At 43.6% G+C, this 19,691-nt stretch overlaps 1 protein-coding gene across 1 annotated transcript in view; it reads right to left on the bottom strand.

The window, feature by feature from the left end:
• Positions 1 to 17,373, bottom strand: part of LOC137519475 (E3 ubiquitin/ISG15 ligase TRIM25-like) — a 29,002-nt gene extending 11,629 nt beyond the window's left edge. The window contains exons 1-2 of the mRNA XM_068238430.1: positions 17,238 to 17,373; positions 14,121 to 15,331 (exon numbers count right to left, since the gene is read on the bottom strand). Of these exons, the coding sequence (XP_068094531.1) occupies positions 14,121 to 15,331; positions 17,238 to 17,373 (1,347 nt within the window). The remainder of the gene's footprint in view (positions 1 to 14,120; positions 15,332 to 17,237) is intronic.
• Positions 17,374 to 19,691: the final 2,318 nt, after the last annotated feature.

Raw genomic sequence — 19,691 nt, 5'->3', positions numbered from 1 at the left:
AACGCAATTAGGGCACATTCTCAGCAGAAATCAAACGCAATTAGGGCACATTCTCAGCAGAAATCAAACGCAATTAGGGCCACATTTTCAGCAGAAATTTAAATGCAATTAGGGCACGGTTAAGCAGAAATCAAACGCAATTAGGGCCACATTTTCAGCAAAAATCAAACGCAATTAGGGCACAGTTCAGCAGAAATCAAACGCAATTAGGGCACATTTTCAGCAGAAATCAAACGCAATTAGGGCCACATTTTCAGCAGAAATCAAACGCAATTAGGGCACAGTTCAGCAGAAATCAAACGCAATTAGGGCACATTTTCAGCAGAAATCAAATGCAATTAGGGCCACATTTCCAGCAGAAATCAAATGCAATTAGGGCACAGTTCAGCAGAAATCAAACGCAATTAGGGCACAGTTCAGCAGAAATCAAACGCAATTAGGGCCACATTTTCAGCAGAAATCAAATGCAATTAGGGCACAGTTCAGCAGAAATCAAACGCAATTAGGGCACAGTTCAGCAGATATCAAATGCAATTAGGGCCACATTTTCAGCAGAAATCAAATGCAATTAGGGCACAGTTCAGCAGAAATCAAACGCAATTAGGGCACAGTTCAGCAGATATCAAATGCAATTAGGGCACATTTTCAGCAGATAAGGGCTGCAAAAAGAAAATAATTTACTCACCTGGCACTGGCAGAAGTCTTCTCTCCCCGTCTCCTCTCCTGGCCGGTGGCCGGCTCCTCAGGCGTGCAGTTCCCACGGAGCTCCCTCCCTCCTTCAATCTCCCGCGCTGATTGAATGCAGGGCTACGGGAAGATGGCCACCCGAAGCCCTGTACTGGAGACATAAATAGTCTCCAGAGCAGGGCTTCGGCGGTGGCCATCTTCCCGTAGCCCTGCTGCCCTGCTCTGCTCTGCCAGCCCCGCAGGGCTGCGGGAAAACAGTGACGTCACGCCGACGTCACTGAGCCGCCGAGGCCCCTACGATCTTGAGGCCCCAAGCGGCCGCTTGGTTTGCTTTATGCCTCGCGGCGCCCCTGGTTGGAACTCCTTTGCAGTCAGTTACAGCCTGAAGTCTGGAACGCATTGACATCACCAGACGCTGGTATCATCCCTGGTGATGCTCTGCTAGGCCTCTACTGCAACTGTCTTCAGTTCCTGCTTGCTCTTGGGGCATTTTCCCTTCAGTTTTGTCTTCAGCAAGTGAGATGCATGCTCAGTCAGATTCAGGTCAGGTGATCAGGCCATTGCATAACATTCCACTTCTTTCCCTTCGAAAACTCTTTGGTTGCTTTTGCAGTATGCTTTGGGCCATTGTCCATCTGCACTGTGAGGTGCCGTCCAATGAGTTCTGAAGCATTTAGCTGAATATGAGCAGATAATATTGCCTGAAACACTTCTGAATTCATCCTGATGCGTTTGTCAAAGTCAACAATCTAGAGAAGACTTCACCAGAATGAATACAGAGGGTTCACCACAAAATGTAAACCATTGGTGAGCCTCAAAAACAGGAAGGCCAGATTAGAGTTTGCCAAAACGACATCTAAAAAGCCTTCACAGTTCTGGAACAACATCCTACGGACAGATGAGACCAAGATCAACTTGTACCAGAAATGTGTCGATGTCACAATATTTATGGGCCTGATTGAAAGTATTCCAGAATCAGAGCCGTATTAAGGCTAAATGGAGCCCTAAGCAAAGTAACTGACTCCCCCCCCCCCCCCATCATGTCATAATAGAATGAGAAGGTGCAGCTGCTGTGTGCACAGCAACATGGCACATACCGGGGCCGCTGCACTACTGGTTGCTATGGGCAACAGCTTCCTTTCCTCTGCGGGTGCACAATGCTCGGAATAACAGCAGCAACTTGGAGCCCATCTGTCTCCTCTAGAGTGCTGCCACTTATTACTACTACTATTACTACTTCTTACGTCCTGTCTGATCTGAGAATCAGGAAGTTCAGAGCGAGTGGCGGGCCTGTAGAGGAGACAGATGGGTTTTGGATGATGGGAACTCTATCGCTTGGATCACGGATAGGTGATTGGGTATTTGTCATTTGCTGCTATCATTCTTGCCCGCTGCAGCTGTGGTTCTCTGTGGGAAGGGAGGAGCAGGCAGTGGCAGAGCGCACAGTAGCAGAAAGGGGACCCAGGAGGAGAGCCCGGCTCTGAAGACAACAAGCAGCGGGCGGTGTCCTTTGACAGGATTGCAAGGGCTGGATTATGTGCTGATGGGGCCCCTTTGACTCTGTATGGGGGCCCCAAGCGACTGCTTCTGTTGCCTGGTCGGTAATCCAGCTCTGCCCAGAATAGTTCATATATTTTATCTCTCCCCTGCCCTCAGAAGTTCTATTCTGCCTGGAAAATGTTCATGCCTGTAATTTGCTTATCAGTGATGTTTACTATATTCCTGACAAGACAGAAGCTGTCACTTCCATGTCTAGAAATAAACTTTCAGGCAGCAAAAAAAAAACAAAAACAAAAAACACATAAAACAACTTTATACACCTGAGGAAGAACCGTGATGGTTCGTAACATGTAGTGTTGCTCTGCTTTCAATACATGCTTTCATTAGCAAAGCCAGTTGTGTGCTGCCTCTTCACTCTTAGCAAAATAAAACAAGTACAACAGCCTGGTTATTATTATGTTTTGTACTGTACATATACATGTTTCTCTCATCATGTCACATGTCGCCTCCGGTACACTTTAGCTCCAAAACATTGTGCCCTATTCTATTTTAATTGATTCCTTTACCTAAATGGACAACACAAGAAAACACTTCTCAAAGAATGAGGATATTCATACCTAAAATAATTATACGCTGTCACTGGCGCCATATAGCATCGCATTAGCTTACGGGTAAAAAAAAACCTCCTTTTTTAACCCCTTGTAATCACTTATTCATTTTATCTCTTTTTACACTCCACATTATTTTGCTGCTCTCTGCATTGCACATTTCCAATGTACACTTGCTGAGCTGTACCTTAGCACAAAAAATTGAATTGCATTTTCACACGGAGAGGATTGTCAACTGGGTCTCTGTGGGCACAAGTCCAGCAGGCTCTGCTTCTGCAGCAAGAGGAGGAACCAGCAGAGCTGTGACAGGAGACCACACCCGCCCAACAGCTAGTGCTGCAAATGTGCCATTGCTGCGCTGCATTGCACGTTTCCAGTGCACATTGGTTGAGGCGCACCTTAGCACAAAAAATTGAAAGGACTACTCCAGCGAAAAAAAGGTGAGCAGTTATAAAATGGCATAACCAACAGGTTTTGGAATGGTCCATCTCCTCATGGGGGATTCTCATGGGATTTCTTTGTTTTCAAAAGCATTTCCTGAACGGCAGTTTAACTGCCGAAATAGTAAGATACCAGCCAGCCTTCCTACTCCCTTGCACACTAATTGGTGAGTTAGACTTAGCAACCGCCGTTCAGGAAGTGCTTTCTGAGAATCCCCCATGAGACGATGGACTAGTCCAAAAACTGTCTGTTTTGTCAGATTTTAACTGTTTACTTTTTTTCACTGGAATTGTCTTTTAGAGGAACACTCCAGTGAAAAAAGTAAGCCGTTAAAATCCGGCAGAGCCGACGGGGTTTGGGCCAGTCCATCTCCTCATGGGGGATTCTCAGGGATTTATTTCTTGACAAAAGCATTTCCTGAATGGCGGTTGAAAAGTCTAATGGACAAAGTAGTGTGTAAGTGAGTAGGGAAGCTGACTGGTAAGTTAGTCTTTTGACAGTTAAACTGCTATTCCGGAAATGCTGTTGAAAACAAGGAAAACTCTAAGAATCCCCCATGAGGAGATGAACTAGTCCAACACCTGTCAGTTCTGTCAGACTTTAACTGACTGCTTTTTTCGCTGGAGTGGTCCTTTACTTGCATTCATTATTTACATTGTTGCTGTGCAGTGTACATTTCTGACGCACACTGCATGAGGCATACTTAAAGAGAATCTGTATTGTTAAAATCGCACAAAAGTAAACATACCAGTGCGTTAGGGGACATCTCCTATTACCCTCTGTGACAGGGTATTTCGCCGCTCCTCGCCGCATTAAAAGTGGTTAAAAACAGTTTTAAAAAGTTTGTTTATAAACAAACAAAATGGCCACCAAAACAGGAAGTAGGTTGATGTACAGTATGTCCACACATAGAAAATACATTCATACACAAGCAGGCTGTATACACCCTTCCTTTTGAATCTCAAGAGATCATTTGTGTGTTTCTTTCCCCCTGCAGCTATCTTCCACTGAAGTGTCAGGCTGTTTCTTCCTGCAGAGTGCAGACAGCTGTGCCTGTATGTAATTCCTCAGTATGTGAAAGCCCAGCCAGCTCAGAGGACGATTTATCCAGCTTGTAAAAGATAAGAGAGAAGCTGCCCTAATCTAAATAATACACAGGCAGTGTGCAGAGAGGGGCCTGGAGGGGGGAGATGCATCACAGAACCACAACACTGAAGAACTTGGCAGCCTTCCAGACACAGGCTGACAAGTCTGACAAGAGAGAGATAAGTTGATTTATTACAGAGACTGTGATAGCAGAAAGTGCTGCAGTAAGCCAGAACACATTAGAATAGCTTTTGGAACTTGTAGGATGATAAAAAACAGGATGCAATTTTTGTTACGGAGTCTCTTTAAACGCCAAAAATGTAGTTGCATTCATTATTGACGTTGTTGCCTTGCATTGCCCATTTTATTTTAACAATAGACACCACTTATTTGTAAGTAAACCAGTCCATCAGTGATGTAACAATGCAGAGTTGCTTATATAAGGAACACTTAGCTTCAGACATCGTAGTTATCATGGAAGTTAATGTCAGATTGGGTAAAATGAAAGATTTAAGTGACTTTGAATGAGGGATGAAATGGTGACTCGTTTAGGATTTTGTCAACCAACAGTATCTCAGGTGTTTAAAGAAAGCGGATCCGAGATGAAAAACTAACTATAACAAGTAACTTGTCTATATATCTTATCTAAAGTTTAGATAGTCTACACAGCAAATCTAGCTGCAAACAACTTCAACAGTAGATGATTATTTCTTCCTGTGATACAATGACAGCAGCCATGTTATGCTTGTGATCATTACACAGGCAAGCTGCTATGTATCTCAACCCTTCAGCCCGTGAAAACTTCACTCCCCTCTCCTCCTCTCTCTGAAATCTCTGGCTAGTAACACCTCCTCCTCCTCCTGGCCAGATTGAGCTCTCCCATAACCCCTTGCTACATGGGTCTCAGAGTGCCTAGGCACTAGAGGAGCTTTGGTCGAGGCTTGTTTAGTTTATAGGGAATTAGAGTATTAAAACAAAAAAAAGTATTGGGTTTGAGGAATGCCCTATAAACTAAATGAAAGGAACACAATTATGCAATGAGTAAAAGTTAATCTCGGATCCACTTTAAGAAAAAACAAAAACTTCAAAGCGATAAGGACTATCCTGTTCAAAAAAGGCTGGTGAAGAAAAGAGGTGTAAGGTGAGCAGCACGCATAGTCCGCCGCAACATGACAAATTGCAGGTGCATCACAAAGCATAACTGACAAGCAAGCCTGTCAACAATTAACAAAATTGTATTCATAGGAAGTTGACTAAATAAACAAAAAATTAAACAAAACATTAATTAAAAGCGCAAAGGATGGCCACCCCGCCATGACTAGATTTGCAGCCAAGCAATAGAGGTAAGCAGATATGTAGCGTAGCACAGAGTTTAAATGACAGGTAGCAGGAAAAATGGCTGAGGGTGGACGAAAAGGGTGCCACCATAGACTTTAATGCAATTATCGTTAATACGGCAAAAAAAGCAGAAAAAAGTGCGCCGTGATAAATATCGTTAACAACATTAGAACATTACAGTTTTTGAACTATGTTATCGTTTTAGAAGCTTGCAACGTTATAGTTTTTATCATATTATTTTGTTTATATTTACACATTTTACGTTATCAAAGATATTATCGTCACTATGTGTAAAAGCGTGTTTCTGCAAGAGGAGTGGTTAGGGTTAGGCACCACCCGGGCGGCGGTTAGTTTTAGGCACCACCGCGGGGTTGGTTAGGGTTAGGCACCACCAGGGGAGTGGTTAGGGTTAGGCGCCACCAGGGGAGTGGTTAGTTTTAGGCACCACCAGGGTAGGGTTCTGTGTGAGGGTAGAGTTGGGTTAAGCTGTATTGTTGAATTACGATAACGATATTTAACGTTAATATGTTTTCGTTATTATTTCTTGTCTGTGTTTTTACAACGGTATTTATCGTTAACAAAGCTTGACAGTGATGTTTATCTTTATCAGATTTCGCTAATAACCGGCGCCATTTCATTATCAACTCAGGCCCTTTTTTCATGGCGCCCTTTTGTTCATGCATGCAAATGACAGTATTAGAACAGTCACTCCATCTCCAGATATCCAGTCTCATTCCCAGTATGCACAGAAAGCAGGCCAGAGTTCAAACATCCATGGTATGTGCAGTTTCCATGAGAACAGCAGTATTATACAGGCTGCCTCCTGCCCTGGTGGTCCCAGTGTCCGAGGGACCACCAGGGCAGGCTGCAGCCACCCTAGTCTGCACCCAAACACACTGATCTGCCCCCCCCCCGCCCCCTGATCGCCCACAGCACCCCTCAGACCCCCCCCCCCTGAACACCCCCCAGACCACTATTTGCACCCAATCACCCCCCTAATAACCCATCAATCACTCCCTGTCACTGCTATTTTTGCTCTGTCAACGCTATTTTTTTTAAAATACCCTAAACTGCCCCCTGGGGACTCCTGATCACCCCCCCACCCCTCAGATTCTCCCCAGACCCCCCCCCCCCTGTCACTGCCACCCATCAATCAGCCCCTAACCTGCCCCTTGCGGGCAATCTGATCACCCACCCACACCAATAGATCGCCCGCAGATCCGACATCAGATCACCTCCCAAGTGCAGTGTTTACATCTGTTCTCTACTCTAAACACCCACTAATCACCCATCAATCACCCCCTATCACCACCTGTCACTGTTACCTATCAGATCAGACCCTAATCTGCCCCTTGCGAGCACCCAATCACCCGCCCACACGCTCAGATTGCCCTCAGACCCCCCCTTATCAATTCGCCAGTGCATTAATTACATCTGACCTCCCTGTAATAACCCACTGATCACCTGTCAATCACCTGCCAATCACCTATCACCCATCAATCACCCCCTGTCACTGCCACCCATCAATCAGCCCTTAACCTGCCCCTTGCGGGCAATCTGTTCACCCACCCACACCATTAGATCGCCCGCAAACCCGCAGTCAGATCACCTCCCAAGTGTATTGTTTACATCTGTTCTCTTCTCTAAACACCCACTAATTACCCATCAATCACCCCCTATTACCACCTGTCACTGTTACCTATCAGATCAGACCCCTATCTGCCCCTGGGGCACCCAATCACCCACCCACACCCTCAGACCCCAGCCCTGATCACCTCGCCAGTGCATTGCTTGCATCTATTCCCCCCACTAATCACACCATGAGACACCCATCAATCACCTCCTGTCACCACCTGTCACCCCCCTAGCACACCTACCCATCAGATCAGGCCCTAATTTGCCCCGTGTGGGCTCCTGATCACTCGGCCAAACCCTCAGATCCCCCTCAGACCCCCTTCCGATCACCTCCCCAGTGCATTGATTGCATCTATTTTCCCCTCTAACCACTCCCTGACACACCCATCAATCACCTCCTGTCACCCCCCTAGCACTCCTATCCATCAGATCAGGCCCAATACAACCTGTCATCTAAAAGGCCACCCTGCTTATGACCGGTTCCACAAAGTTTGCCCCCTCATAGACCACCTGTCATCAAAATTTGCAGATGTTTATACCCCTGAACAGTCATTTTGAGACATTTGGTTTCCAGACTACTCACGGTTTTGGGCCCGTAAAATACCAGGGCAGTATAGGAACCCCACAAGTGACTCCTTTTTAGAAAAAAATACACCCCAAGGTATTCTGTTAGGTGTATGACGAGTTCATAGAAGATTTTATTTTTTGTCACAAGTTAGCAGAAATTGATTTTTATTGTTTTTTCACAAAGTGTAATTTTTCACTAACTTGTGACAAAAAAATAAAATCTTCTATGAACTCACCATACACCTAACGGAATACCTTGGGGTGTCTTCTTTCTAAAATGGGGTCACTTGTGGGGTTCCTATACTGCCCTGGCATTTTAGGGGCCCTAAACCGTGAGGAGTAGTCTAGAAAACAAATGCCTCAAAATGACCTGTGAATAGGACGTTGGGCCCCTTAGCGCACCTAGGCTGCAAAAAAGTGTCACACATGTGGTATCGCCGTACTCAGGAGAAGTAGTATAATGTGTTTTGGGGTGTATTTTTACACATACCCATGCTGGGTGGGAGAAATCTCTCTGTAAATGGACAATTGTGTGTAAAACAAAATCAAACAATTGTCATTTACAGAGATATTTCTCCCACCCAGCATGGGTATGTGTAAAAATACACCACAAAACACATTATACTACTTCTCCTGAGTACAGCGGTACCACATGTGTGGCACTTTTTTGCACCCTAAGTGCGCTAAGGGGCCCAAAGTTCAATGAGTACCTTTAGGATTTCACAGGTCATTTTGCGACATTTGGTTTCAAGACTACTCCTCACGGTTTAGGGCCCCTAAAATGCCAGAGCAGTATAGGAACCCCACAAATGACCCCATTTTAGAAAGAAGACACCCCAAGGTATTCTGTTAGGAGTATGGTGAGTTCATAGAAGATTTTTTTTTTGTCACAAGTTAGCGGAAAATGACACTTTGTGAAAAAAAACAATTAAAATCAATTTCCGCTTACTTGTGACAAAAAATAAAATCTTCTATGAACTCACCATACTCCTAACAGAATACCTTGGGGTGTCTTCTTTCTAAAATGGGGTCATTTGTGGGGTTCCCATGCTGCCCTGGCATTTTAGGGGCCCTAAACCATGAGGAGTAGTCTTGAAACCAAATGTCGCAAAATGACCTGTGAAATCCTAAAGGTACTCATTGGACTTTGGGCCCCTTAGCGCAGTTAGGGTGCAAAAAAGTGCCACACATGTGGTACCGCTGTACTCAGGAGAAGTAGTATAATGTGTTTTGTGGTGTATTTTTACACATACCCATGCTGGGTGGGAGAAATATCTCTGTAAATGGACAATTGTGTGTAAAAAATAAAAAAATTGTCATTTACAGAGATATTTCTCCCACCCAGCATGGGTATGTGTAAAAATACACCCCAAAACACATTATACTACTTCTCCTGAGTACGACAATACCACATGTGTGGCACTTTTTTGCACCCTAAGTGCGCTAAGGGGCCCAAAGTCCAATGAGTACCTTTAGGATTTCACAGGTCATTTTGCGACATTTGGTTTCAAGACTACTCCTCACGGTTTAGGGCCCCTAAAATGCCAGGGCAGTATAGGAACCCCACAAATGACCCCATTTTAGAAAGAAGACACCCCAAGGTATTCTGTTAGGAGTATGGTGAGTTCATAGAAGATTTTATTTTTTGTCACAAGTTAGCGGAAAATGACACTTTGTGAAAAAAAAACAATTAAAATCAATTTCCGCTTACTTGTGAAAAAAAATAAAATCTTCTATGAACTCACCATACTCCTAACAGAATACCTTGGGGTGTCTTCTTTCTAAAATGGGGTCATTTGTGGGGTTCCCATGCTGCCCTGGCATTTTAGGGGCCCTAAACCATGAGGAGTAGTCTTGAAACCAAATGTCGCAAAATGACCTGTGAAATTCTAAAGGTACTCATTGGACTTTGGGCCCCTTAGCGCAGTTAGGGTGCAAAAAAGTGCCACACATGTGGTACCGCTGTACTCAGGAGAAGTAGTATAATGTGTTTTGGGGTGTATTTTTACACATACCCATGCTGGGTGGGAGAAATCTCTCTGTAAATGGACAATTGTGTGTAAAAAATAAAAAAATTGTCATTTACAGAGATATTTCTCCCACCCAGCATGGGTATGTGTAAAAATACACCCCAAAACACATTATACTACTTCTCCTGAGTACGACAATACCACATGTGTGGCACTTTTTTGCACCCTAAGTGCGCTAAGGGGCCCAAAGTCCAATGAGTACCTTTAGGATTTCACAGGTCATTTTGCGACATTTGGTTTCAAGACTACTCCTCACGGTTTAGGGCCCCTAAAATGCCAGGGCAGTATAGGAACCCCACAAATGACCCCATTTTAGAAAGAAGACACCCCAAGGTATTCTGTTAGGAGTATGGTGAGTTCATAGAAGATTTTATTTTTTGTCACAAGTTAGCGGAAAATGACACTTTGTGAAAAAAAAAACAATTAAAATCAATTTCCGCTTACTTGTGAAAAAAAATAAAATCTTCTATGAACTCACCATACTCCTAACAGAATACCTTGGGGTGTCTTCTTTCTAAAATGGGGTCATTTGTGGGGTTCCCATGCTGCCCTGGCATTTTAGGGGCCCTAAACCATGAGGAGTAGTCTTGAAACCAAATGTCGCAAAATGACCTGTGAAATCCTAAAGGTACTCATTGGACTTTGGGCCCCTTAGCGCAGTTAGGGTGCAAAAAAGTGCCACACATGTGGTACCGCTGTACTCAGGAGAAGTAGTATAATGTGTTTTGTGGTGTATTTTTACACATACCCATGCTGGGTGGGAGAAATATCTCTGTAAATGGACAATTGTGTGTAAAAAATAAAAAAAATTGTCATTTACAGAGATATTTCTCCCACCCAGCATGGGTATGTGTAAAAATACACCCCAAAACACATTATACTACTTCTCCTGAGTACGACAATACCACATGTGTGGCACTTTTATGCAGCCTAACTGCGCTAAGGGGCCCAAAGTCCAATGAGCACCTTTATGCTTTACAGGGGTGCTTACAATTTAGCACCCCTCAAAATGCCAGGACAGTAAACACACCCCACAAATGACCCCATTTTGGAAAGTAGACCCTTCAAGGTATTTAGAGAGGAGCATAGTGAGTCTGTGGCAGATTTCATTTTTTTTTTGTCGCAAGTTAGAAGAAATGGAAACTTTGTTTTTTTGGGGGTTTTTTGTCACAAAGTGTCATTTTTTCCGCTAACTTGTGACAAAAAATAAAATCTTCTATGAACTCACCATGCCTCTCAGTGAATACTTTGGGATGTCTTCTTTCCAAAATGGGGTCATTTGGGGGGTATTTATACTATCCAGGAATTTTAGCACCTCATGAAACATGACAGGTGGTCAGAAAATTCAAAGATACTTCAAAATGGGAAAATTTACTTTTGGCACCATAGTTTGTAAACGCTATAACTTTTACCCAATCCAATAAATATACACTGAATGTTTTTTTTTTTTATCAAAGACATGTAGCAGAATAACTTTCGCGCTCAAATGTATAGGAAATTTTACTTTATTTGAAAAATGTCAGCACAGAAAGTTAAAAAAGTTATTTATTTTTACAAAATTCATGTCTTTTTTGATGAATATAATAAAAACTAAAACTCGCAGCAGCAATCAAATAGCACCGAAAGAAAGCTGTATTAGTGACAAGAAAAGGAGGTAAAATTCATTTAGGTGGTAGGTTGTATGACCGAGCAATAAACCGTGAAAGCTGCAGTGGTCTGAATGGAGAAAAAGGCTCTGGTCCTTAAGGGGTAGAAAGACTGTGGTCCTCAAGTGGTTAAGTAATACCAGTTGCCTGGTAGTCCTGCTGATCATCTGCCTCTAATACTTTTAGCCATAGGCCCTGAACAAGCATGCTGCCGAATAGGTGTTTCTGACATTATTGTCAGATCTGACAAGATTAGCTGCATGCTTGTTTCTGGTGTGATTCAGACATTACTGCAGCCAAATAGATCAGCAGGGCTGCCAGGCAACTGGTATTGTTTAAAAAGAAATAAATAGGGCAACTTCCATATCCCTCTTCAGTTGTCCTTTAAACATTTAACTATTCTTTTGGAGTGCGACTAATCCAGCTGAAGGACACAAGAGCCTGAGTCAGGAAAGGTTTTCCTCACTGGCTATTACATTGTTTTTGCTAGTCTAGCAGCCCACATTTGTGAATAGACTTATTTATTCAAGGTTTCCTAATCTACTACACCACAAGGGGGCTCTGGTGTCTTTGTATTTTTTCCTATCTCTTCTGGAAGGTCCTTGAAACCGTCATAACATGACATAGTTACATAGTTATTTGGGTTAAAAAAAGACAACTGTCCATCAAGTTCAACCAGAAAAAAAAAAACCAAACAAACAAAGTACAACACCAGCCTGCTCCCTCACATATCCCTGTTGATCCAGAGCAAGGCGAAAAACCCCCACAAGGCATGGTCCAATAAGCCTCAAAAGGGAAAAAAAACCTTCCAGATGGCAATCAGATAAAATCCCTGGATCAACACCACTGGGCATTACCTAGTAATTATATGGATGTCTTTCAATGCAAGGAAAGCATCTAAGCCCCTTTAATTGTAAATATAGAATTTGCCATAACTACTTTCTGTGGCAATGCATTCCACATCTTAATCACTTTTACTGTAAAGAACCCTTCCCTAAATAAACAGCTAAAAGTTTTTCCTCCATGCGCAGATCAAGTCCTCTAGTCCTTTGTGAAAGCCTAGGGACAAAAAGCTCATCCGCCAAGCTTTTATATTGCCCTCTGATGTATCATCCCTTATCCCTAGATTTCTAGATGCCCCCCTCCCTTTCCCTCCCCAGTAATAGGTAGCCAGAGAGGTCTCCCAGTAGTAGGTGACTATCGGCACAAAAGGGTGCAATATAAAGTCCCGGTCTCTTGGGGCGGGACTGAAGGACAGTCCCACACAAATCGGGACAGCTGTGACGTATGTCTATGAGATAGGAAGTGATGAGAAATGCTCTCTATGGGCTCACCGATATCAATAACAACCGAGAAGGCTCCCATTCTCTTCACTATTCAAAAAAAATATATAGTCAGAAGATCTGGTAATCTGGTTGCTATGCAGGAATAAAGCCTCTTTGGAATGCAGTTGTTTTAACAAATGAAAATGTTTATTTTAGCACCTGTACATTATATTATCTCACATTTCCTGGTTGCTTCTGCGACAGGGTTAAACTCAGACCTTCAAACAGCACAATAATAAGGCTGCCACTAGAGGGAGCTCTGCTAGGATTGCCATGTTCTGAGGAGATCCAGGGCCTGAGGCTCATATTAAAGTTGGACAGCAACTGAGCCCCATGTCTGTGTCTCTCCTCTGTTTAAAACAGGTTAGTGTTTATAACTATAGGCAGAATATGTATGTCTAGATAAAATATATTTGTTCCTGATTGCTATGTTAGCCTATGATATGTCTAGATAGAATATACTTGTTCTTTACTATGACAGCCTATTGGTTTGTCTGTTTTCTAGGCTTGATTTCATTGCATTATGCTGATAAAAAGAGATATTAAAGAGACTTTGAAGCCTCTTAAAATCCCACTTTTTATACAAAATTAACTTCAGCACTATCAGCCCTGCTAAAACGTGGCCCCCTAAATATCGGGGCAAAAATCCTCGACTTTCTTGGTTTTGGATTTTGCTGCCCGGGGAGGCAGAGCTTTGAGCTGCAGCTCTGCCTCCATTCGCGTCAACCTCCTGCGGATCTCCGCCTCTCCCCGCCCCATTCAGTGAAGGAAGACTGAGAAGGGCGGGGAGAGGCGGCGATTGATTCAAGTAGAGGCAGAGCTACAGCCCAAAGCTCGGCCTCTACTAGGAAACGATCCCCACATTTAGCTCAGGGGATTTAAGGGGCTTATAAACAGCTTTCTCCCGCTGGGATGCGGCATTTTAGCAGGGCTGATAGTGCTGAAGTTAAATGTTGAATAAAAAGTGGAATTTTAGGAGACTTCAGAGTCTCTTTAGATTTGGACATCAACTGATCCACATGCCTTTGTCTCTCCTCTGTTTAAAACAGATGCTGCTGGCTGCATTGTGGCACTAGTCTGCACTTCCATCACAGGACACATAACATTTCTCCTCCCACATATCTTTATAAAACCTTTTCCTACACCTAATATAGCATGGAGGGGCTCAGTGAAGGAGGCAGTGAAGGTGTGGAGGTGTCTAATCGGGACACACAGATCATAAAAGGACAGCCGCCCGGCCTCATAATCCAGACATACCCTGACTCTATTACTGAGGACATTGACAGGTAAATGGATTTCTTTCCAGTCATGTAGTCCATAAAACTGATTATTATATCTCCACAAACACCAGGACTTGTTATTATCTCCAGTCCCTGACTGCACTCCTCTCCTGTCTATACTGGGGTAACACATTCCTACATTCCACCACTCTGATTTACTGACATCCACTTCCCAGTAATGTCGCCCTGAGGAGAAACTCTGTCTGCTTAACACCTGCACACAAATCTGAAATCTCTCTGGTGTTTCTGGGTGACTCTGGCTGAAATATGACCAGGACAGACATTTCATGTCTTCTGATATATGTAGGTTATTATGAACCGTATTTATATCCAATGATATGTCTGTAGCTTTCTGTATGATGCAGCCTCCAGTTACCCCGGCTATTATATCAGATAACCCTGTGTATAATGTGTGTGAGATGAGAGCCACATCCAGATCCCGCCCATCATGTCTCTCTCTGTCCTCCTTATCCCCCTCCTCAGTGTCACACAAGTCACCTGTGTGTGATTCCTGTAAGACAGTCAGTGGGTCAGTCATGTTACACAGCTCCTCAATGTGACACATCTTCCTGGACAGCTCGGCCTTCTTTATTTTCAGCTTCTGAATGAAATTAGCCAATGGCAGAGAAAGCTGCTCCTCCTGCCTGGAAACCTCTTCATTCTTCTTGGAGGCCTTATCCAGTGTCTCCACATTGTGCCCCTGGTGGTCACAGATGCAGGCAGCATCTGCAAGGCAGTAATACTCCAATATCTTCTCACGAACGAAGCATTTCCTGTTCTTCATGGAAGTGGTGGGGTCACACAAGACGTGTTCTGGTGACTTGCTGTGGACTGTCAGGTGATTGTCACACAGAGAAGCTTCACACATCAGACAGGACATAACAGCCGGTACAGGAGAGTGAATACAGTAAGTACAGAAGACTCCAGTCTCTTCCTGATCTGGCTGAGCAGAGCGGAAACTCTCCACAATGTTACACAATGTTATGTTCCTCTGCAGTGCCGGCCGTTTTTGAAATCTTTTTCTGCATTCAGGACAGGAATAAACTCCAGCCCCCTCCTGCGTATCCAACGCCTGATCTATACAGAGCCAGCAGAAGTTGTGTCCACATCTCAGGGTCACAGGATCTGTATAAATGGTCAGACAGATGGAACAGTCCAGCTCCTTCCTCAGATCAGCAGACGCCATTCCTGACAACAGAGGAGAGAAATTAGAGTCTGAGAAGTGCAGAAACTAGAGGGAGTCTCATATTTCCTGTACAGGGTGTGGTGGAGAGAACCTCCCAGCCTCTCTATATGATAAACAAACTATCCCCTACCTCTGCCCCTCCCATTAACCTTTCACTGGATTCCCCTGAGGGGCAAAAAAGTTTCTCACTATAAGCAGTCCTGCCTGTGTTTTTAGGTACAGGTATGTTTTGCATTTATTTGTCACACTATAAGGTGTATTTATGAAAGGTTGGTAAAATACACGAGCACACACAATGGGCATTGTGCAAACTAGAAAAATGCACATTACACACTTTATGTAGCACCTGTTGTGCACAGAACATGTACATTGATAGTATAATTAGTAGGTATGAGCGAAATTTCAGAAAACTTCAGGTGGTACCACAAATTTCCTGCTAACCAATTTTGCAAATTCCATTAAAGTCAGAGGCCCAACTTTATAAATAGCAAAGCGTCCACTGGTACAGAAAAGACGAGATGTCTGTCACTGCGGGGAAAAAAAGCTGGACTAAGGCCTCTTGCACACTGCAAGTGATTCCGATTCAGATTCCGCTTTTTAATCAGTTTTTACATCCGATTCAGATTCCGATTTGCAGGTTGCTCCCTGCACACTGCAAATCGGAATCTGAATCGGATGTAAAAACTGATTAAAAAGCGGAATCTGAATCGGAATCCCTTGCAGTGTGCAAGAGGCCTTAGTATATCAACAAAATTACCAGCTGTACCTGTTAAAACGAACAGGCTTATGCTCATCTAGAGATGGGTGTAGTGCATCATCAATGCCACCCAGAAGTGTATAATCAAAGCTAAATGCATGGAGGACTGAAAGACAGCAGAAGGAGGCTGCGTCTTGTTCGAAGATAATGGTCCGCACCACATCCAAGTATAAATCAGCTTTATTGAAGATCCATAAAATGCTGTGTAGCAGCTACAGCCCGCTGTTTCGGGTTACATGTCCTTTTACAAGCCGCTCAGCACTGTGCTAAGCAACTTGTAAAAGGGCATGTAACCCGAAACAGCGGGCTGTAGCTGCTACACAGCATGTTATGGATCTTCAATAAAGCTGATTTATACTTGGATGTGGTGCGGACCATTATCTTCGAACAAGGCGGAGCTTCACCCTGTTGGTACAAGGAGTTGGTTCCCGCACACCCACAGAGGATTGCCGAGGTGCTGTTCCATCTCTCTTGAAGCAGTAGGAGGAGGAGGCAACAGGCCCTGAGATGGGACATGGACCACATTGGTAACTGGCATGGAGATCTGGGAGTAGTTCATCATTAATGCCACCCAGAAGTGTATAGTAATCAAACCAAGTGTTCTACAATGACAATGAACAAATAAAGTCTAAGTAGCTGTGTAGTCCACAGTGGAGTCGGCACCATCAAATGTATTAAAGCTCTTTATTTAAAGCAGCATGATGAGCAATCTGTAACAGCGACAGCCCTGCTGTTTCGGTCTATGCGACCTTTCTCAAGCCGTTCAGCATCACATCTACTGACATCTAAAATAATTCCTCCTTATATACTCCAACCACCTTAAAAACACCAATCAATTCAAAAATCCTTCAGCCAATCAGGATTTCCAAAGGTGTCCCACGGACCTGATGGAGAACTGCAACACCTAACATGCTAATTTAGTACCTCCCACAGCGCTGTCACACAAGCCCTTCTATCTAACAGACCTCCCCCCTTCCGCACACAAAAATGCCTGGGAAATTCTTCATTACTTAAACATACATCTGTATATTAGGCTTCCTTACCCAATCACCATGCCGCAAGGCGCAGCCGCGTGGTCTCCGCCCCCAGCCGCCTTTCTTTCCATCCGTCTCACCGCGGTGTTAGCATGTATCTGCAGTCATGTGACTAACCAGTCACATGACTTCCGAAGTCATCATCGGGTGAGCGTGTAATAATCACGCTCCCATCTCCATAACGACGGTTGTATGCGTAGCTCTGGCATCCATGCCTACAGAACCACGCATCATACTCACTAAGCTTCGCCATCATGCTTTCTTATGTATATAGATAAGCGGCTATGAGGGAAAGACTCACCAACAGCCCCCCGCTGAACGGTAGTGGTACTACACCTTCGCTTGGGATATTAACTTCTTTATGGGACAACCAATGTAATCCTTCCGGCTTCTAGATCTCTTGATAATGTGCAACTGCAAAATATAAATACAATATTATGTTACAATCCTATGTATTCACAAATAAATCAGCAGCAAGAATTTCTTCAAACTCCCCTATATACAAGGTATCAAGTCATATTCCTTATTTAATCCCCCCCTCCCCAAAGTACCCAATCTGCGTATCCATCCTGCCTCCTTAATCAGTAACGTTTTGTTTCTATCTCCTCTTCTCATATTAAAGAGGACATGATCTATAACTTGTACTCTCAATTGTGCAACCGAGTGTCCAAATTGTTTAAAATGTAAGGAGACTGCTTGATCCTCATCCCCTCCCCTTATTGCTGTTTTATGCGACGAGATCCTATCTTTTAGTGGTTGGGTAGTTTTTCCCACATAACCCAACCCACATGGGCATTTAATTAGATATACCACATACGTTGATTCGCAGTTATAATTGCCCTCTATATAGAACTTACGTCCGCTAGAGGGGTGAGTAAAGCAATCACCCTTTGAAACCTGACTGCACATGTGGCAATTAAGACAGGGGTATGTACCCTTCCTATTACTTCTTATTTTTGACTGTTCATAAGTTCGCACTACTTTATCCTTTATTGATGGTGGACGTTTAAAGGACATTAGTGGTGGTTGTCTGAACTCCTCAATATGAGGGAAGGCATTTTGCAATATTTTCCAATGTTTTTTAATTGCTATCCCTATTTGTGGGCTTAAACTGTTAAAGCTTGTAACAAATGGAATTCTTGGACCACTAGGCCCCCCCACTTCTCCGCCTCCTTTTTCCTAAGCAAATTTCCCTTGGATAGCCTCTCCTCCGAAATCTTTCTTGCATCTGTTCTATCCTAGTTATACGCTTCTCAGGATCCATCACCAACCTCTCCACTCTTATAATCTGACTACTGGGAATACTATCCCTAGCATGTTTAGGATGAAAACTATCATATTCTAAAATTGAATTTCGATCTGTAGGCTTGGTGTACAGGTCTGTGAGTAATCTATCACCAGACCTGTGCAATCCAAAAAGGATATTTCGTCCAATGCCAAATGCGCAGTCAGTCCAATACATGGACACTTTGTTTTTAACTCAGCTATAAAATCATCTAGGGCCGAACGCGGCCCCGCCCACACGCAAAATATGTCATCAATAAATCTAAGCCAACATTTCGCATACTTTTTAAATATGGCACTGTTATATACAAATGCCTCTTCATATAGGCCCAAAAACAAATTTGCGTAGGACGGAGCCACGTTCGACCCCATCGCCGTTCCACGGCGTTGCGCGTAGAATTGTCCCTCAAAAAGGAAGTAATTATCCTGCAGGATGATCCGCAGAAGTGAGACCACAAATTTTCTCTGGGGATCAGAGAGATTTGTATAAACCATAAGGTACCACTCCACAGCCTCTACACCTCCATCATGTGGGATGGAGGTGTATTATTATTATTATTATTATTATTATTATTTTTTATTTATATAGCGCCAACATATTCCGCAGCGCTTTACAAAGCACAATAAGACGACAAGGGGAACATAGATACAACTAACAAATATACAGCAGAGTTCCAAGCAGCACAAATATTGTTACAAAACCAGTAAACATTAGGAGGATGACCCTGCCCTTGCGAGCTTACAATCTAATGGGTAGTGGGGGACACACTAGGTAAGGGGGTGGAGGATGGATGAGGCAGTGATTCTTTGCCTCTGATTACATTGTGACAAATAAGTAAATAAAGGGCTATAGAATGTTATAAGCTTGTCTGAAAAGGTGTGTTTTAAGAGTGCGTTTGAAGATGTCCAGGTTTGGAGCATGACGTACAGGCTGTGGAAGAGAGTTCCAGATAAGGGCTGATGCTCGTGTAAAGTCCTGGATGCGAGCATGAGAGGAGGTGATCAGCTTAGAGGCCAGGAAAATTTCTTGGGAGGAGCGAAGGTGGTGTAGAGGCTTTCCACATCCAATGTCACCAACAATGAATCCGTTGTCAATGCAGATAAATCATTTAATCTCTCTATGAACATGTTAGTATCTCTCAGATAAGAATCAATGGACCGAACCAATGGCTGTAAGAGTCTGTCCACAAATTGCGGAAGGGGTACAAAACCAGAATCCACCCCGGAGACTATAGGGAGCCTCTAAACTTTTGTGAATCTTCGGTAAGGTGTACAGTATTGGAGTTC

This window comes from Hyperolius riggenbachi, chromosome 5, assembly GCF_040937935.1.
Source record: "Hyperolius riggenbachi isolate aHypRig1 chromosome 5, aHypRig1.pri, whole genome shotgun sequence".
NCBI lineage: Eukaryota > Metazoa > Chordata > Amphibia > Anura > Hyperoliidae > Hyperolius > Hyperolius riggenbachi.
This window is presented reverse-complemented; position numbering and strand designations above follow the sequence as displayed.